The 19,647-nt window shown below is 50.4% G+C and overlaps 1 protein-coding gene across 2 annotated transcripts in view; it reads right to left on the bottom strand.

Annotated features, from left to right (window-relative positions):
- The window catches only part of LOC116938964 (DENN domain-containing protein 1A-like), a 53,343-nt gene that overhangs the window by 25,799 nt on the left and 7,897 nt on the right, over window positions 1-19,647 (bottom strand). For both annotated transcript variants that reach the window (XM_032946746.2, XM_032946748.2), the window contains exons 2-9: window positions 17,839-17,903; window positions 14,934-14,977; window positions 12,002-12,051; window positions 8,586-8,705; window positions 3,606-3,675; window positions 2,428-2,508; window positions 1,863-1,916; window positions 36-146 (exon numbers count right to left, since the gene is read on the bottom strand). In XM_032946746.2, the coding sequence (XP_032802637.2) occupies window positions 36-146; window positions 1,863-1,916; window positions 2,428-2,508; window positions 3,606-3,675; window positions 8,586-8,705; window positions 12,002-12,051; window positions 14,934-14,977; window positions 17,839-17,903 (595 nt within the window). The remainder of the gene's footprint in view (window positions 1-35; window positions 147-1,862; window positions 1,917-2,427; window positions 2,509-3,605; window positions 3,676-8,585; window positions 8,706-12,001; window positions 12,052-14,933; window positions 14,978-17,838; window positions 17,904-19,647) is intronic.

Here is a 19,647-nt window from a genome sequence, read left to right as displayed (position 1 = left end):
GCTCGTGCGTACCGCGGGGCGGCAGTGCGCGTTACCGTGCTGATCTTGGAGGAGGTGACGATGATCCGCCGCTCGTTGAGGAGGCTGGCGTACAGCTGCAGCGTGCTGGGCACGTCCACGGCCACCGTGAACTCCGTCAAGTTGCGCTGCCGGGCGATGCCGCACGCGGACACCGCACGCGGACACCGCACGCGGACACCGCACAAAGACACATTCTGCTCAGTCCCGACACCTCGGCGGTAGGTGCACACATTCATAAGCATGAGCGCAAATTAATGGCGCCCGTTAGTTGTGCCTGGGGCACAGGCACGGAGCTGCACGCGCGTTACGGCAAGCCAGATGCCCGAAGGATGTCAGGTGACGACCACGATGACACTGAGTGGAATCAACTGAGCCGCAGACGTACTCTTTGGAGGCAACACATTCATTGATACCAACACAATGGGGTAACTGCCCCTTCACCAGATAACAACCTACGGTGGTGGACCACCAGGCTAACTACACTAATTACACCGTAACTAGCCACGTAACCACCAGGCTAACTACACTAATTACACCGTAACTAGCTACGTAACCACCAGGCTAACTGCACTAATTACACCGTAACTAGCTAAGTAACCACCAGGCTAACTACACTAATTACACCGTAACTAGCTAAGTAACCACTAGGCTAACTACACTAATTACACCGTAACTAGCTAAGTAACCACCAGGCTAACTACACTAATTACACCATAACTAGCTACGTAACCACCAGGCTAACTACACTAATTACACTGGGAGTAACCACAATGGACAGGACCCCGGCTTGGGTCCAGGTCCACGTGTTGGTGACTTCTTCTCGGACGTAGAACGTCGAACTTCAGGATAACAACAGCAACGCTGAACCCAGGTCCCTTCTGAGGACCCGGCTTATATCCTCACTGGCCGTGGCTGGCTCCGCCCTTGGCCACGACCACCTTCTCGAACCCTCTAGCAGGATCTCGCCCGACACGTGACCACCCCTAGCCCCCCAACTTGGGGGCCCCCCCCTGTGTCGATCTTACTCGTCACGTGCCTTCCAGGGTCAACCAGAGTGCCATGGGGCCTGTAGCAACCCAATTCCATGGCTGACACTCTCACACGCCATCCTGTAGGGGTCGGCATTGCACGCCACACGTGGTGCCACTCAGCGCCATAACTCAGCGCTCACCGAGCCCCTCTAGGGCTGGTACTACACCTCCATCCATCGCACGCCGTGCCTCGCTAGGGCCGGCATTACCCAGTGACATCCGCGATGCCGCCACACATTTAAAGGACCGCGTTGGCATGGGTGTAGAAGTCCGAGCCAAAACTACTTGCCAACTACGCTTTGTACACCGTCTTCACAACAAACAAACCTGGAGTAGGCCGAGGCTGCACAATAAAGGCAAGTGCCCGCAACGTTGCGTCTGCCCCATTTCTCTCTATCTGAATCAGCTCAAGCCTCCCGTAAACCAGATGGCTTCTGCGTGGCCACCAGCACTCTGAACCCCTCCCCGCCACCACCTCCGAAAACAGACGCCACTGCTGCTCTGTACAACTCACTACTGCTCTCTCCTTCCTTCTCTCTTCTCACTCTCTTCCCTGCCCTCCCCTCTCATCGTCATCACCGCCACCCTCCCATCCCCGACGTCTTGGAATGATTGTTCCTTCTCCCCCGCCCCCCTCTCCCCTTTCCTACACAGCGCTCCTTCTCTCTACCTGCTGCTTAATAGAGAATGCGCTGCTGTCCATTGGAGTGACATCATCCCCAGTATCACGAAAGTAATCTTTGTTACGTTAACAAACTCGTGAAACCATTACACTCCGTTCATCCCACGCCATACTTGCCCACTTCTCACATTTTCTGGAATCGTTGGCAGCTCTCTGAGATCCGGAGAGATGAAGTAAGTGAGCTGCAAAACACGACACCGTTTGCAACATTAATCATGGTCATCATCACCACCACCATCACCAACACAGGCACGCTTGGCTTCATCACCAAAGACAAAGATAGCCTTAAGACTGTTGGACAAGTGCTGTCAGCGAGCAGCACCTATTAAGGCCACCACAGCACACGAGGGCATGGGTGGCCAGCACCACGTCAATTGATCCGATTTGAGTAATTTGCTGGTAATGTTTCCGCAATGGCGACGTTTGCCCAATAGCGCTTACATTGTGTGTTTTCTTTAGGCGTGGGAGGCAACCGGAGAATCCGGGGTAGACCCACGCTTAGCAACAGGGAGGGAAACAACACCAAACTGCACCGCGGGAAGGCGCCCGAGTTGGGATCGAGCATTCCCCCCCACGCCACCACCCTGCACGCCCCGGCACGACTTGCAGAGAGCACGGACGTGGGGAGAACGCCGGAGCGGCGGGGGGGCCGGGGGCGGGGGGGGGGGGGCGGGGGTGGTGCACGGAGCTCACCTGGGTGAGCTGCAGGGGCATGCCGGGCTCCGGGACCTCGCGCTCGTGCAGCGAGAGAAGCAGCTGCTGCACACAGCCCTCCTGCACACAAGCCAAAGATTACCCCTGTAGCCAAACAGACTATTGGGGCAAGTGCTGCTAGCAAGCACCTACGAAGGCCAGGATGGCGCATGAGGGGGTGGGTGGGTGGCCGGCACCACGCCCGGCCGCCTTTGTCTCCCCAGCAGTGAATGATTACACATCGCACCAGGTACTTATTTGAGGCCGACTCGACCTAGGAGAGGTCCAGGACCGCTTCAGATAACCGTCACTGGTGTTGGCCGTGAGCGGGAATCGAACTCACGTCACAGGGTTCGTAGCGTAGCGCGCTAACCGCTACACTACCGCTCCCCACACCTCCTACACAGGGACACGCGCTCAGTAATCAACGCCCACGATAGCGGCGTGACAACGGCTCGCGATGAGTCCACGTTATGTCACGTAGAAAGCGGCACCCTACAGAGGTGCGGCACTCTAAACTAAAACTATTTATAATTTTTTTACCAGGTAAGGCCCACCGATCTATGTGGCTCTTTTTCATAAGCAACCTGGCTATCACAAATTATAGCTCAGCAAAGTGTCTTATCACATTGACATTAATAGCAGCGGAATACTCGAAATGCATATTTCTAAATGTGGAGGGAAAAACTGGAGGACCCGGAGACAAATCCGCACTATCACAGGGAGAATATGCAAACTCCCAAACATACAGGCATCAGGGTCTGGATAAAACCAACGACCTTCCGTATAGCAGGCGAGGTAGTTAACATCTCGCCACTGTGCCGCCCCTGTCGAGCAGCTGATAGAACGTAGCTGACGACGATGATAATGGTGGCCAGCCTTTCCAGCGAAGCACCAATGCGGACTTCCCAGAAAGCGGTACTCATTTGAACGAGTCCAGAGAGATGATAGAGTGATCCACGACCGGGATTTTAACTGCCATTTCCAAGACTTCCCGGGGGCAGCAGAGGGGGGATGAGCTACCTCCCACAGCGCAAGGGTTGACCCGGGGCTTCGTAAGAAGGCCGTGGTCGCTGGAGCAGCAGCCGGCGCAAGTGAGAGGAAATTTTGCGTAGGTGGAGGTAAGGACTTCGACCGAGGACGCGTGCGTGGGTACGTGCGAGCGTGCGTGGGCGTGCCTCTGCCTTGTTGATGTGCTCAGCCAGGGTGTTTAGAAGACGGTGGAAAACGTCGAACCATGGCAGATAACTAGAGAAGAAAGCGCAACACACACACACACACAGACACACACATATTTACAACATGCACTTAGGAGACCCGGACTCTGCAGCCTCACACTGCACTGATGTCCCACTTGTGGCATTAAAGCGAGTCTACTGAGTGAGAATCTCAATTCACGTAATTCCCGGTGATCGCCAATTAAAGGTAAACGCAACTGCCACTAGTTTTTTTTTCTGAAGGAATGCATTGCTGGGTGGCTGATACCTTTATTCTTGCAAGAATACATCTTCCCACAATGCAGCGTGCCAGGAACATATAATCATTTACTGAACAGAAGAAGAGTTTTGCTGGCTGACTGGCACACGGGCGGCCAAGTGCCCGGTGGTGACGTCACCGCGCGCATCTGGGTGATGACGTCAACCGCATCCCACTGCGTCGTGCTGACGTCGCGTCTCCCCTACACCAACTCTCCACCACGGGCGTGTATCCCACGCAAATGAATGGGCGGGCAGTGATGGATGATTATGAATGGGTTGACTGTTACATAATGGATACTATTACTGTATTTTCCCGCATATAACCCGCGGGGTATACCACTTTTTACAAACAAAACAAGACCCTGCGGGGTATATGGAGGTGCGGGCTATCCCAAAAATATTTTACACGTGTGACATGTCATAACTCGTTTAACGTTTTCATGGTAGGAATATCCACTATGCAACACTTACATTTGACTAAAGCACTGCTGAATAAACCACTCACACTAAAATTGCACGTGTTATCACGTTTTTAATTATTCGAATTGTTTGTACAAAGAAACGACAATGTTTGAAGTGGGCGCACTTTGTTTTCCGTAATACTTTCAGTGTCTGTAGGGGGGTGCGAAAGTTTCAGCTGAGGCTACGGATTGCACAATGGGAAGGGCCTTAACGCAGAATCATAATTGCTGAGTCCCTTAGGCCACTGCTATTAACTGAGCACTATACAGTCGCGACCGTGAGCTTTGTTTCAAACTTCCAATGCCTTTGTTGCCAGGAGGCAATGAAGCAACCTTGCCACAAATGATAGCTCAACGAAGTGGCGTATCACCTGGAAATGTATAGCAGTCAAATGCTCGAAGCACATGTTAATAATAAATATGGAGGGAAAAAAACGGAGGACCCGAAGAAAAAATCCACGGCAACCACGGGGAAAGACACGCAAACTCTAAATATACAGCAGCAGCAGGCGTGAGGGTCGTGATCGAACCCACGACCTCCTGTATATCAGGCGAGGTAGTAAACATCTCCTAGCCACCGTGATGATGATGAGAGAGAGAGACACGCAAACTCCAAATATACAGCAGCAGGCGTGAGGGTCGTGATCGAACCCACGACCTCCTGCGTACCAGGCGAGGTAGTTAACATCTCCTAGCCACCTTGATGATGATGAGAGAGAGAGACACGCAAACTCCAAATATACAGCAGCAGCAGGCGTGAGGGTCGTGATCGAACCCACGACCTCCTGCGTACCAGGCGAGGCAGTTAACATCTCCTAGCCACCGTGATGATGATGATGAGAGACATGCAAACTCCAAATATACAGCAGCAGCAGCAGGCGTGAGGGTCGTGATCGAACCCACGACCTCCTGCGTACCAGGCGAAGGAGTTGACATCTCCTAGCCACCACGACACCCCAGACCAGAAGCCAGACAAGAATCGCCGCCATGTCACTCGCTCTCGTGCTGTCACGACATGGAACGTGATCATGTCACGACGCATGGTGCGTGGGGGCGAGTCTCCGATGTTGGAGCAACGGAGTTGTCGGCGGTACTGGGGAACTTATAGAACCGGCTGCACTTGTTCCAGGAAGTGACTAAACCACGGCCGTAATCTCCATACATATAAAAGGCAAAGTTGTGATTATGTGTGTCTGTTCAAAATGTTTAGTGTACTTCCCGACATGCAACAAACTTGAAATTTGCCACGTGGGTAATTTCCAGACTGTACACCATGCAAACATTATAAAAATACACTTTATAATGTTTGCATGGTGTACAGTCTGGGAGGGGGGGAAGCTTAATAATGCATATAATATTTTTGCACGGCAAGTGAGCTGTGAGGTCAAATCTGTCATGTGACCCTCGCATGTGGAAGCGTAACGCATTGTAGTGTAGCAGTTAGCGCTACGCCGCGCTACGAACCCGGCGACCCGAGTTCGATTCCCGCTCACGGCCACCACCGGTGACGATTATTTGAACCGGTCCTGGGCCTCCCCTAGGTCGACTCAGCCTCAAACGAGTAATTGTTGTGGTGTGTGAACATCGCCACTGGGGAGACAAAGGCGGCCGGGCGTGGTGAATCCAAGTCCCGGGCAAAGCCGGGTAGTACAGCTAGTTTTAATATATATTGGGGGGGGGGGGGGGGGAGACACATCCCCCCCCCCCTCCCAATATTCAAATATGCTCAAAATGTCCCCCCCCAATATATTGCTATACAATAGATTTCTGTTTATATGATTGTGGTTATGGTTGTACTTTATTAATCCCTAATCTCTGCTATCACAAACAATGAAACAAGAAAAGGTAAAAAAGAAAAAACAGAGCAATGTAAATACAACAATACACTATTAGACATTATTGTAAAAAAATCAATAAAAAGGCCATCTTATGTTAGTGAATTTTTTATATTTTAGGCAGGAAATTCGTTTTCAAATTTAGATATTTTTTCTGGGGGGGGGGGACCCCCAGACCCCCTGGAAAATTTGGCCCCCCAATGTTGACTCCATGGCTACGGACTTGGACTAAACGCATGGGTTTCAGAAGTAAACAAAGAGGTAACAAGGCGCAGAACCCTGCGATTCCTTGCTCACGTCACTGCCGGCGTAAGGGGGCCTTCCACGAGAGACGGAACGCTACAGAGCTCCCTTTTAGTGAGAACCTCGGCCCAGTCTTCCATGCTGGCAAGATATCTTGGAAGAGGTAAGAACCCCCAGCAACACTCGACCACGACCGCGTGCAATCTCCCCAAACGATTCACTGCGGTGCACCCGGGCGGGGACGGACTCAGGGCAAACCGCTCCACAGATAGATAGGCCATGAGGTAGCCGCAGCCCCGGGGGGATTCACGATAACGAGAGGCTCGCTCGGTGCGTTTACATATATTTTATATTGGCGTTCTGTTTCGGTACATTCTCTAACCCCCCCCCATATCCCACCTTCCCTCGGCTCCCCTTCCTCTATAAATAGCACGCTCCTGAACGTCGCCCCTGCTACGTGAATAGTGTGGCAGTGAAGGCCAGCCCCAACCACCTTCCCTTTCCCCTTGCCTCGTGGGCATCGGGCCTCAGGGCTTGACGTACGTGGAATATCTCTACTCCCCCCTCTCTCCCCATCGCTCGTCCTTTGTCCAGGGATGCTGTTTAATAAAAAAAAACGGCGGTACACCCGTTACACTGCTGGTTGAACAGAGAGGGGTGGGGGGGGAGGAGGAGGGTGGTGGTGGATTGAGTAAACTCGTCCCATCGTCTCAAGTGCCGCAACCGGAGAGACCGAATCGAACGGGCGACCTCCTGCACTGCGAGTCCAGTGTGCTGACCGTTACACCATGCCAGCCATCTCCGTGCAATGCAGCAGATGTTCGCAGCAAACATTGTCGTGGGTCAGCTGCTGCTTTCCTTGGGTGCTTTCTTCCTTTCAGATAATTCTGCTCACAACGGAGGCCTAGGCAATCATTGTTCGCTGTGGGTAATTATTAGTGCTCATAAAGCATTCTGTTGCAACGTACCAAGTCCTTTTAAAAAATCGAACTTGAACATTGGCACAGGAACGAAGCTGCCGACTCTTACTCTTTGTTTTTTTTCGGTAAAGTCACGTAGGTAAAATAAAAATAAAATAAAATAAAACAACTAAATTGAATCGCAAGGTTTCGGAGGCAACCCAAGCTTCCGTCTTCAGGTGGAAGTCACAGCAGAATAGCTGTATCAAGTGGAGAGCTCTGAGACAACCGACATTATATACAGGTTAAGGGGGGGGGGGGGAGGGAAACGTCGTGATTTAATTTAGTTGTTTTAATTTATTTTATTTTAATTTTACCTACGTGACTTTACCGAAAAAACCCAAGAGTATGAATCCTTGCAGTCACGAAAGCTTCAAATCTAGAATCTGCCGACTCTTCTTGAATGTCTACTTCGACGCGGTGGGCAGGCCTTGGCAATTCCTCACAAAATGATGGGTGACTTGGGGAACTGAACCATCGATGTGAACACTGGTTAAGAGTTATGAATGCTGCTGAGCTATTTTGCCACATAGACAGACACTACAAGCGCATCAGCCGCACAGCCTTCTCAGAGTGCATCATTTCAGAAGCATTGGTTCAACACAGGCAAACTCTGCACCCAGTTTCGATGGTCAGTGTCTCATCAGCAGTCAGGCTTGATTAAACCAAATGTTGGTAAACTGCAAGGACTCTCTCTCTCTCTTAGACATGGGTCCCAGGTCGACGCAGAAGTAAACAACATATCACACGAAATAATGATCCTCCGATGTAGACTTACAGACGGTAGGGAGTAAGTGCTGCTCGAGATAAATTGTTAATGCCAGCACAGGGCACGAGTAAGTTGTGTGGCCAGAATCACACCTGGCTGCTTTGTAACCCCCAGTGCTGTTGTTTCCACAATAGCACTGGGTATTCATTTAAAGCGAGGCCCAGGACACCTGCCATCGACGTTGTGAATGGTCATGAATCCTGCTGGGAAAGGTCGCGATACGCCACTTCTCTCCCACCACAGGAACATTCATTAGCTGGGACCCTTCTCCGCTAGCTCGAGTGATTCACACACACAGAGAGAGAGAGGGGGCGGTTTCAGCACGCTTCTCTGTCCACATGCGCCCAGCTGATGAGGAGGCGCCCTGCGACCCACCCCAGCCCGCTCCCCGCTCCGCCCCCCACGTGGCTCACCTGAGCAGAGCCAGGCAGGTGTGCGACGCCGGGCACATGCGGCATATCCCGAAGCTCTGCGTGCCGCTCACGTCCGTGAGCACAAACGTGAAGCTCTGGCCCACGTCCCGCAGGCTCACCCTGCGAAGAAAAAACCCGGCTTCAATCAGTGCAGGAGGAATCCGATGAGCTGTGAAGCTCGTTTTCACAGATGTCCAGTAGGGGCGAGTAAGAACGTGACAGCAACAATCGGAAAGCACAATGGCAGTGCAAAGCACAAGATAAACAAATCACCCAAACACATTAAAACTAAACCATCCCCATTGCAACAAGGCAAAGTGCACCGCGGTATTAATTTATTTTTCAGAAGTGACCTGTCCAGGCGGCCTCCGGTTCACGATGGTCTGATTTGCGACGAACCACATTCCCGACGTTCACAACACATTCTCCTGCGGAGGGAGCTGGTAGGAACGTTGGGTTGCTCAGTCAATGGCAAGGATCAACGGCGGCGGCACCACGTGGTGTATTCCGCTTTGAAAGGGCAGGGCCCACTGAGCTGTATACGATTCCGAATTGACCTTGCCTCGAATGATGGCTCAACGAATTGGCGGCTTACAAAGTAGAGATTGAGAGCAGCCGCATACTCCAAACGCATGTTGTTGATTCTCCACGTGGAGGGAAAAATGTCGTGAAGATGGCCGGACGTGGTCGGTGGCCACCGACCCCCTCGTGTGTGCCGTGGCAGCCTTCCCCACCCAGCCCCTCCCTCCCCACCCAGCCCCTCCCTCCCCACCCAGCCCCTCCCTCCCCACCCAGCCCCTCCCTCCCCACCCAGTCCCTCCCTCCCCACCCAGCCCCTCCCTCCCCACCCAGCCCCTCCCCACCCTCCCCTCCCTCCCCACCCAACCCCTTCCCACCCAGCCCCTCCCACCCCACCCCTCCCATTTTTGGATGCACGACGGACGGACACAATAATCCCCTGTGGGTTGTTGGAACCAGCAGGTTCCTACCAGTATAATCCCCTGTGGGCTGAAGGAACCAGGAAGTTCCTACCAGTATAATCCCCTGTGGGCTGGTGGAACCAGGAAGTTCCTACCAGTATAATCCACGTGTGTAGGTACGCTGAACTTCTTTGGCATCGTACTCCGCCAGCCGTGCTAATCGGAAGGATTCATTTGCGACGCAGAAACTTGATTTAAGACGCATCTTTCCGATACGACTCCGAACGCATCTGAACAGAGTTGGTCTGGTTTCCGATGTGACTTGGCATGGAGCTTTTACCATTCGAGTGTTTTTATGGATGTTTGCCGATTAAACCCTGTTCGATACGGATGATAAGTGGAAATACGCATTGCCAGGTGATGTTTCTGCCGTTTCTACCGTCTACGGCAGGGGTAGGCAATCGTAATGACAAGATAATGTTTTTCGATAAAGTCACGTAGAATGAGAATAAAATAATAAATTGATAAAATAAAATAACACAATAAAATTCTCACGACGTTTCGGCCACAACACAAGCGGCCTTCATCATGTGAAGGGACGAGACTGTCTGGAGGACAGTGAGAATTTTATTGTGTTATTTTATTTCATCAATTTATTATTTTATTCTCATTCTACGTGACTTTACCGAAAGAACCAAAGAAGATGAATCCTTGCAGTCACGAAAGCTTTAAATCGAAATGTTTTTCGAATTCAGTAACAAAGTCAATATTTCAAGAGCCCCGATGCACGTGAACACAAGACAGTGGGTCCTTAATAAATGACGTCATCACGAAGCGGTGTCCTTAAAGAGCCGCAGGTTGGCAACCCGTGGTCTATGGGAAAATAAGTTCAGATTGACAACGGTCCCATTTACAACTTCGGGGTTCCAGGAATGCTACGTGACATCGTAGAAGTGGAGACCGCCCGTACGGCCTTTAACAGACCATTCGGGAAAGTTCTGTTAGCGAGCTCCTTTTAAGGCCTGCACGGCACACGAGGGGTGGATGGCCAGCACCACGCCCAGAGGTTCGTCCCTCCAATGAGGATGTTTATACATCGCACCATGTAAGGCTGAAGGGAGGCCAAGCGGCGGTTTCAGATATTTTATCAGCGGTGTTGGCCCCTAAGCGGGAATCGACCTCGGGTCACCAGGTTTGTAGAGCGGTGCGCTAACCACTGCTCCCCATGTACAGACTCACCCCACGCGCACACACACAAATTCATCTTAGCCAAGTACAGTATTTCAAGTACTTGGCTAAGAGCCCATAGATTTCTATTTGCACCTTCTCAGGGGAGACCGATTGCAATTGGGCAGGGCACATTATTCAGGGACAATGTTGAAGTTTTGCAATTTCAATAGTGATAACTCGTACATATTGAGCCGGAGGACATTCCACTTTACTATGGGAGGAGCTAATCGCTCCACAGCACGACCACCCGTTTAACTACCCAAGAACGGGCCGAGTCTAACCACGACCAGGATCCACTCCCAAGACGAGGGGCCAGTCTCTCCGTAGGATGTCAACAGCTGACTTCCCCGACATGGGGGTCAATCGCGAGAGGCTCTAAACGGCAAAGAACTGAAGGAACATCAACGTGACGGCACTCTCACTCAACAATGATAAACTTACATAAACCTGCACTTACACAGGCTGTGACCCCCTCACCCCCACCTTGTGTGCTGGCGCTGACAGCAATATTAATGGATAGCCAAGAGAGGTGAATGCTGCTTAGCATTGCCACCACCGCCAGTGCTCAGGCTATGACAAAGGGCACTGGGGGGGAGGGGGAGCAAGGCAAGTCCAGGGGGAAAGTGAAATTGTGCAATGACACGCCTGGCATTGACTACTGCGGTGCTTCGACTCAATGTTATAGCAAGCCGAGCTCCAGGGTTTCACACAGTTGGTTTAAGTGTCAAGTTGATTTTGTGCAGCCAGGTACGAACTCCAGAAAACCAGGTTGAGTCTCATTCGCAACAGTGACCTGGGACACCGATAGAACGGAAGCAAAACCAATCAAGTAAAGGTACAGCGGTGATGGCAATAGAAATCGAAACAAAAATATAAAAACCGAAAAACACGATGTATTAACATTGATTGAATTGATATAGAAGTGGTATAGAGTTTCTCTAGATTTTGCATGCAATCTGTTATCATTTTAAGCAAAAGTCTGTGAGGCGGCTTGAGTTGTGGCAGCATTTAGACGGAGCTACTACACAAGGTGAAAATGCATTTAATTGTGTGAACAGGAAGCACCGATCAATGACTGTGATCTCATCGCACACACGTGCAGTGTCTCGAGTCTCACCATTACACGCGCGAACACACACACCCACACACCACGACAGTCAACCAAACCCATCGCTACAAACAAAAGTGAACATATTCGGCCGGTCGCTTTACAAAGGTACAACCAGAACAGATGACAGCAGCTCCCCAAACAAACCAAACACTCACCTGGTCATATCGAAAGGAAAGCAGAACTTGGGGATAGTGCCGAGCACATCCTGTGGGAAATAGGAAGCGGCAGTGTCAATAACACGTGAACACATAGACAAAGCTCCCCCCCGTATAGCTGTTAGAGAGCACCTATGAAGAACAGCACGGCACACGAGGGGGTGGGTGGCCAGCACCACGCCCAATCGCCTTTGTCTCACCAGTGGCAACAATTTTACACACCGCACCAGGTACTCATTTGAGGCTGAGTCGACCTAGGGGAGGCCCAGGACCAGTTCAGATAATCGTCACTTGGTGTTGGCTGTGAGCGGGAATCAAACTCGGTCAGCTGGATTCGTAGCACAACACGTCAACCGCTACACTACAGCTCCTCACGCACACACGTACGAGACGTGCCTACTCAATCAATCGTGCGCGCATACACACACTCATAACAGAAAAGTACGACCCGTGCCTACTCACTCACATGCACCCTCACAACACATGCGTGCGCGCACACACACACACACACACGTGCCTACTCACTCATACGTGTTCGCGCGCGCACACACAAACGCATACACACATACACGACCCGTGCCTTACATACACTCACGTGACATACACATACAGCGATTCAAACACAATGTGCGTGCACACACGGCACACACTCACACGACACAAGCACACGCTCGTGCATGACGACGCACGCAACAAATTACACAAATCCAATTCGTAATCTTAGGAAGAATTCCGTCCTTTATCTGATAGCCGGAATTCTTTCCCGTTATCCGATGTTTTAGCAAACAGGTGTAATCTCCGCTTCTCTGTTGGATCACAACAGAGGGGGCTCCAGATTGCGGGTTTGTCAACACGCCCCTCCAGGGACGCTCATCTCATCCACACACTGGCTTTTATGGAATTGCCACGAGTATTCCCATGGTGGATATGAAAATATACAATTTAAAACCCCGCTGTCAATCCACTGCTGGACGGAGGCTTCGCCACGCTGTATTGTAAATGGGGGGCGTGTTACAGAATACAGTCACACCTCGGTATACGACCGCTTTGGAATACGTCGAATTGGGTATACGTCGTGTTTTGACGAGAAAAAAATGTCTTGGGATACGACGCCTCGCTTGCTAGAACTTGTATGGGTCGGGATGAGTCACCGCGTACCCGCGTAGACCCCGTTCACGGCTGAAACAAAGCGCCGCTCCTCAGTCTGCCTGTAGATCTCGTTCAGTGCACAACCCTTGCTAGAACTGTGAATTTTCACGTGTTTTTTGTGTCATTTTCACGTGAATTTTTTTGCGAACTCATTCAAGATGGGCCCTATGAAGGTTAGTGAGAAAAGACAAGCTACAAAGAAAATGGTTAGGATGACTATTGACGTGAAAAAAGAGATCAATTTATTTTAATTTATTTATGCATTTATTTTAATGTATGTATGCATTTTAGTAATAAGTAGTGTCTACATTATGTTATACAACCACATTAATGTATAATATGCCACATAAAATATCATTTATTATACTCTGGAACGGATTATTTCCGTTCCCGTTATTTCTTATGGGAAAAATTAGTTTGGTAGACGTCACTTTCTGGAACGAATGAACGACGTATACCGAGGTACCACTGCAACTTTATCGGTGCAGGTCAAGCGAAGGCAGCACCAGACCTGGTTCAGACATCACTCGCCACTGATGACAGCCATCGCCGGGGAGGAATTAAAAGGGCGACTTGATCCAAGTGCGGCCCAGGACCGATTTAGATATTCGTCACCGGTCGCTGGCGAGCGGGAATCGAACTCGGGTCGCCGGGTTCATAGCACAGTGCAATGACCAGGGTGCTACCGCTCCCTCCCCCTTCTATTGTCCAGCATGTGCATATAACAACAAAAGTCCTTCAATTACTCAAGTTTCCTTCCTTTAACTAGGCGAGAACTCAAAGGCCAGGATGAGGCTCATTTGCAAGAGTGACCTGGGGCGTGAGTCTGCCAGTAGGAGGGGGGGTCAATGAATGCTGCTGCCCGTGTGCGTAATCCCAGCTGAGTGATTCGTGGAAGATTTTAGAGCCCCCAACTCCGGCACATGGTGGCCCACCCTTGCGGATGACGTTATGGGGTCTTGAACGTCCACTGTGCACCGGCAGTAATAATCGGGGCGCATCGCTGGATTCGAACCGTGCTCCTCTGTAGGAATCGGCGAGGCCATGTCACCATCTCAAAAACCTCTCTGAACTTAGCGTTTTGAAGACTTTTTTTTTTCCCAGGGGAAAGGGAGTGGGGGAGGGGGGGGTCTATATTGGCCAGTTTGTTAATGTTTTGTATGTGGGAGGAATTTACTAATTAAGTTGCTTTCCCTCCAAAACCCCCGAGCGACCACTCGCACCGCTCCTGCCCTCAAAATCGACACGGGCAGCATTCGCTGTTGCTGCCATCACCTAAGCCACTTAAAAGCAGCAAAGTAGGCACGGAGGAGCCTCTCAACACTCGGTGATTTCGGCGTAATCCACCAACCTCAGCTCACAAGCGCCGGACGACGGGCGAGGCACCTCCTCCCACTCACCAGCCCTTCCGCCATCGTCGAATTTTCACCGTCATCATCATCATCATCGTTAATGTGAAAATGTACGTAAAGTTAATGTTTGTTTCATTACGTTATTGTGTAATGCACTGTATTTTCCACAGGCCCCTGCACTTCAGCAACCGCAGATTTGTCTACCGCAGCATTTTCCAGGAACCTAGCCCCCACGGTGGGCGAGGGATTGCTGCACAATGCACTTCTTTCGCACCGTACGTAGCCAACCATGCTAATCGGAAGTGTGGGGGAAGGACAACAAAAACTAAGGTGAAGAGGGTTTTATAATCGGCTGGTGGCGTGGTACCCTGGCTCTGTGTGGCACGATGTGAGATTCACCCCCCCCCCCCCGCCCCCCCGAGTGCATTCACCTGCTTGTAATAATCCTCCGGGTACTTCCATAGCACTTCGGCACCTGCGTGGGGAAGGGACAGGAAGGCACGTCGCATTAGTGAGCCGCTGCCGCCACTGCCGCTGCCGCCGCTGCCGCCGCCGCCAAATGAGCTCGATTGCGCTCCACGGAGCGAGCGTCACAGGGCGAGCAGCATGGAGCGAGGAGCGACACGCAGGCTCAATCAGGTGGCCAGGTCACCTTGGCGTGCCGAGCAGCGCCACCCTGCGCCGCACGCTTTAATGAGGCGGCGTCACAGCAGCGAAGCATTAGCGGCCGCTATTCCTGGCCACGCCGGGGTTACGGTGTCCTGGAACACGCTTTTTTGTGTAATGTCACATGATCAATCAGTGCTCTTGAAGCTGGCAGACCTCACTCAGGATCAAATCGAGGAGTCATCACGGTCAATAGCTTTGATGCCATTACACTGTCACCGCTTGCTCTTGCCAGGGTCATAACTGTTGCACAGTCGGCACCCGATCCTCTCACCAAGGGGTTCGCCACTTCACTGCCGAGCGCTGAGAGCCACTCCCAACACCAGTGTCCCCAACCCGACCGCGCTCCCTCCCTCCGTCCTGCACACACGTCCCCGTACACTGCACCGCAACACTTCCCGATTGCACCTGCAACGCTACCTGCCGCTGTTTATTGACAAGAAAGAACGCTGCTCAACCCGCGCTATCACGAAACTCTCAAGCATCCGACACGCGCGCGTGCCTCTATCCAAAGGACAGATGCTCATTTTTTGAGTTTTGTGTTGTTCACGTATTGCTCCCCGACCCGTCAATCAAACGTCCATCTTTATAACACGAACAACGTCCTCTCAATTCCTATAAAGTGATTCATGCGGTCCATCAAAAAAACTGCATTGCTAAAGCAAAAACGCCCCTTGATCCCCTCTTCGCATCCTGCGTTATTATTATGATGCACATTGCTACCTAAACATGCTGAGTGCTCTCTTCCCCCCACGCACTCACTCGCTTCTCACTGCGATTGCTGTGCAAAAATAGTCACAGTCTCACCCACAAGCAACTGCCTTAAATCTCATTTCTTAAAATAAATAAAAAATCCTAAATTATTCGCTTATGCTGCATTGGCAGTGATGCTCAAGCACACACAACAATAAGATGGCAACAGTAACATGCGCAACAGTAACACGCGCAACAATAACACACACAACAACAATAACACACACAACAACAATAACACACAACAACAACAATAACACACAACAACAATAACACACACAACAATAGCACACACACAACAATAACACACAATAACAATAACATAAACAACAATAACACACACACAACAATAACACACACAACAACAATAACACACACAACAACAATAACACACACAATAGCACACACACAACAATAACACACACAACAACAACAACAATAGCACATACAACAATAACACCCACAACAACAATAGCACACACACAACAATAACACACACAACAACAACAATAGCACACACAACAACAATAACAAACACAACAACAATAACACACACACAACAATAACACAACTCAGCACACTCGTCTAATGCGCTTATAGAGAGTTTGGCTGCTCCTATAAATTCCCACACGCGATAAGGTGCTTCATTGAGCTATCATTTGTGGCCAGGTCGCCTCTGAAAAAGAGTTCATAGCTCAGTGGGCATTACCTGGTAACATTAAAACTTATTCTTGGTTCTTTCAGTAAAGTCACGTAGAAGGGAAACAATAAAATAATTTTAAAATAATAAAAATATAAAACAATATATTTATTGTTTTATATTTTTTTTCCCTTCTACGTGACTTTACCGAAAGAACCAAGAATATGAATCCCTGCAGTCACGAAAGCTTTAAATCAAAATATTAAAACAGTTTATTTGTGTTTGAATATCATTGTGGCACTATAACAAAAAAGTATATGATAATAAATTATAGTATAACAGGTGACGTTTTGGGCAATGGCCCGTCTGCACCGAACAGTGAGGCCTCTCTGGCATAACAGCTGCGAGGAAGGGCCATTTTGCCCTTCTTTGTTTTTGAAAGCCACAGTGTTGCTGACGAACGCGGTTTTACTTTGTTGTTGTTGCAATTTCTGAAAATATCAAATCAAGGCCAAAAAAAAGTGCTCATTTGGCACCTCACCTGCCGGAAACCTGACGCGCCCCCCCAAGCAAAGGTCACGGTGCAAGGCAACCGCCTTACCACACGCACACGCGTCCAGCACATCCTCTAAGTACAAGGCACCAACCGTGCACGCACGGGGGCACGCACGGTGGCACGCACGGGGGCACGCGGGCGCAGACTCACCGACAAATGCATCACATTTTCCCGCTGCGTGCATCCTTTGCAAATTCACGTCGCGATAAAAAAAAATTACGTTAAATCTCACCTCGACTTGTGCGACCACGTTTGCCCCCTTACTTCAGCGCGCGCGAGAGACCTGTCCCGGTAGGCTCCCACTCGGTTACGCGAATATTATACGCGTACACTGTGCAATAAACATTCAATTCACAGCTCTTCCTGAATGCTCCCTCACGGTCATTGTTGGACCATACTTCACCACGCTGGCCAGTGCGGGGTGACGATGGGGGTTGCGCGCAAGCATCGCTCATCGCTGGTTATTAATCGTGGGCCGCGAATGGAACTCGGATCATCGGGTTCACGGCGCAGCGCGCTTACCACCGCTCCCCTTCCCCAGTGGTGCATGTCATAATTAGAATCATTATTTAGATTGCAGCAGGAACCCGATGAGCCATGAAGCTCTTTTTCGCAGATGTCCCGTATGGGCGGGTCGGCAAGTTACAGCAGTAAACAATGTGATGCGTGCGACTGTGGGCTTTCTGCAAAGGGGTGTAGCGCCGAGCGAGAGCACAGTTACCATCTCCTGTCGACACCGGGCAGGACACCTCGACGAAGACTTCAAAAATGCGCTCCGGGTTCTCCCTGCAAAAACAACGCCGACAACAAATGTCATGAGCATCGTTCCAAGTGTCAAAAAATGCATTCGCTGCTTTAACTTTGTGATTTTTGGATTCAATAAAAAGGCCTCACCCGTGGGATACGTTCCGGGGATACTCGTGAAAAGCACGTTTCGCGGATAATGATATCGGCCTACGATAAATTACCTTAAAGAAATACTTAAATCAGCTATTACATAAACATTATCACTTTGTCTCATCGCTTAATTTCATCACTTCATCATGTCACATTTCCTCTCATCGCTTTCTCTCTCTCTCTCTCGATGCGGTCGTGTAGAGTGCCAGATGAGATTCGCGGACAGCCAACATCACATGTGGCAAGTTTGTGAATTACGAGGGAATACCATGCTCATTCATCATTCATTTACCCTGGAGGGTCAATGGGCCGAGTTGAGGAAGCCTGACATGAACAAGAGGATTGGAAAGCGCATGCAAGGAGTCATAAAGCTCAGAAAGAGAGCTGAACGGAGACACGAGGCGATGAGGAGAGGGACACGGCGAGAGATAAGGCAGCGATGAGGGGATGGCAGATGCGGCTACAGGCCGGGCAGACACGAAGGCGCAGGAACTATAAGTCCGTGCACACAGAGACGGTGAGAGGCAGAAGGGTATGCACAGACGCTGAAATGTAGCGACAGAGAAGATTGGGTAGCACACAGACAGACACGGACAGGGACAAGCATTGCAACAGACGGAACGAGACGGAGAAACACTCCCGAGGTAGACGAGTCCAGCCAGATTTAGATCGAGACAACAAGATCAGGGTGAAACATAACGAGTGACTGACATGAATAATACATGAACAGAGAATGAAGATAAAACAACAAAAATACAAAGATAGAACGAGAGGGAGAAACACTGAAGCGCTGTCTTCCGGACAGTCCTGTTTCTTCACCCGAGGAAGGCTACTTGTGTTGTGGCCCGAAACGTCGTGAGAATTTTACTGTTGTTATTTTTATTATTCTATCCCCATTCTACGTGACTTTACCGAAAGAACCCAGAAGATGAATACAAAGATCCCCTGTGCAGCCTACAGAAGCTGTTGGGGCAAGCACTGCTAAGCGAGCACCTATGACAGCCCGCACGGCGCATAAAAGGGCGCTGTGCCCAGCACCACGCCCTGGCCACCGATGAAAAGAAACGGAGACACCGGGGGACCCGAACATAGAGACAAAGTAACGAGAAGCAGAGAGGTCAACAGTCTCACAGACACAAGCGAACCCTCACACACACAACGTGGTGGTCGAGGACCACAGCAGTCCTGCTGCAATGCGCGACCGGAAACCACTCGAACAGTTCAACTTTGTACCGTCTGTTCTCCTATAACGCGTGGTTTTCAGAACGCGAATTGGATATAACCCAATGAATGAATGTGTTAGGGAAGACTTTTTTTTTAATATATATAGACGCGGATGCGAATTGGATATAACGCGATCGAGTGAACAGAACTACGTCACGCGCGTGGGAATAAGCGGTCGTACTGCTGCCTCGGCGTAGCATCACACAAGACGGGATGCTGCTGGATGCTTCTAGACGCTACCCACGTATCTCAGTCTTTGTTCAGCCTGCGTATGCATTTCACGTGTCATCACCGATTGCACTTTACCCAATATTATATTTTTTTCATTATAACGCGATTTTTCCATAACGCGGTGTTCTTCAGGGACGCAATTACCACATTCAACTGAAAACAGGTACCATGTACCCGT

This window comes from Petromyzon marinus, chromosome 5 (assembly GCF_048934315.1).
Source record: "Petromyzon marinus isolate PM22_M1 ecotype Great Lakes invasive population chromosome 5, UKy_Petmar_22M1.pri1.0, whole genome shotgun sequence".
Classification (NCBI taxonomy): Eukaryota; Metazoa; Chordata; class Hyperoartia; order Petromyzontiformes; family Petromyzontidae; genus Petromyzon; species Petromyzon marinus.
This window is presented reverse-complemented; position numbering and strand designations above follow the sequence as displayed.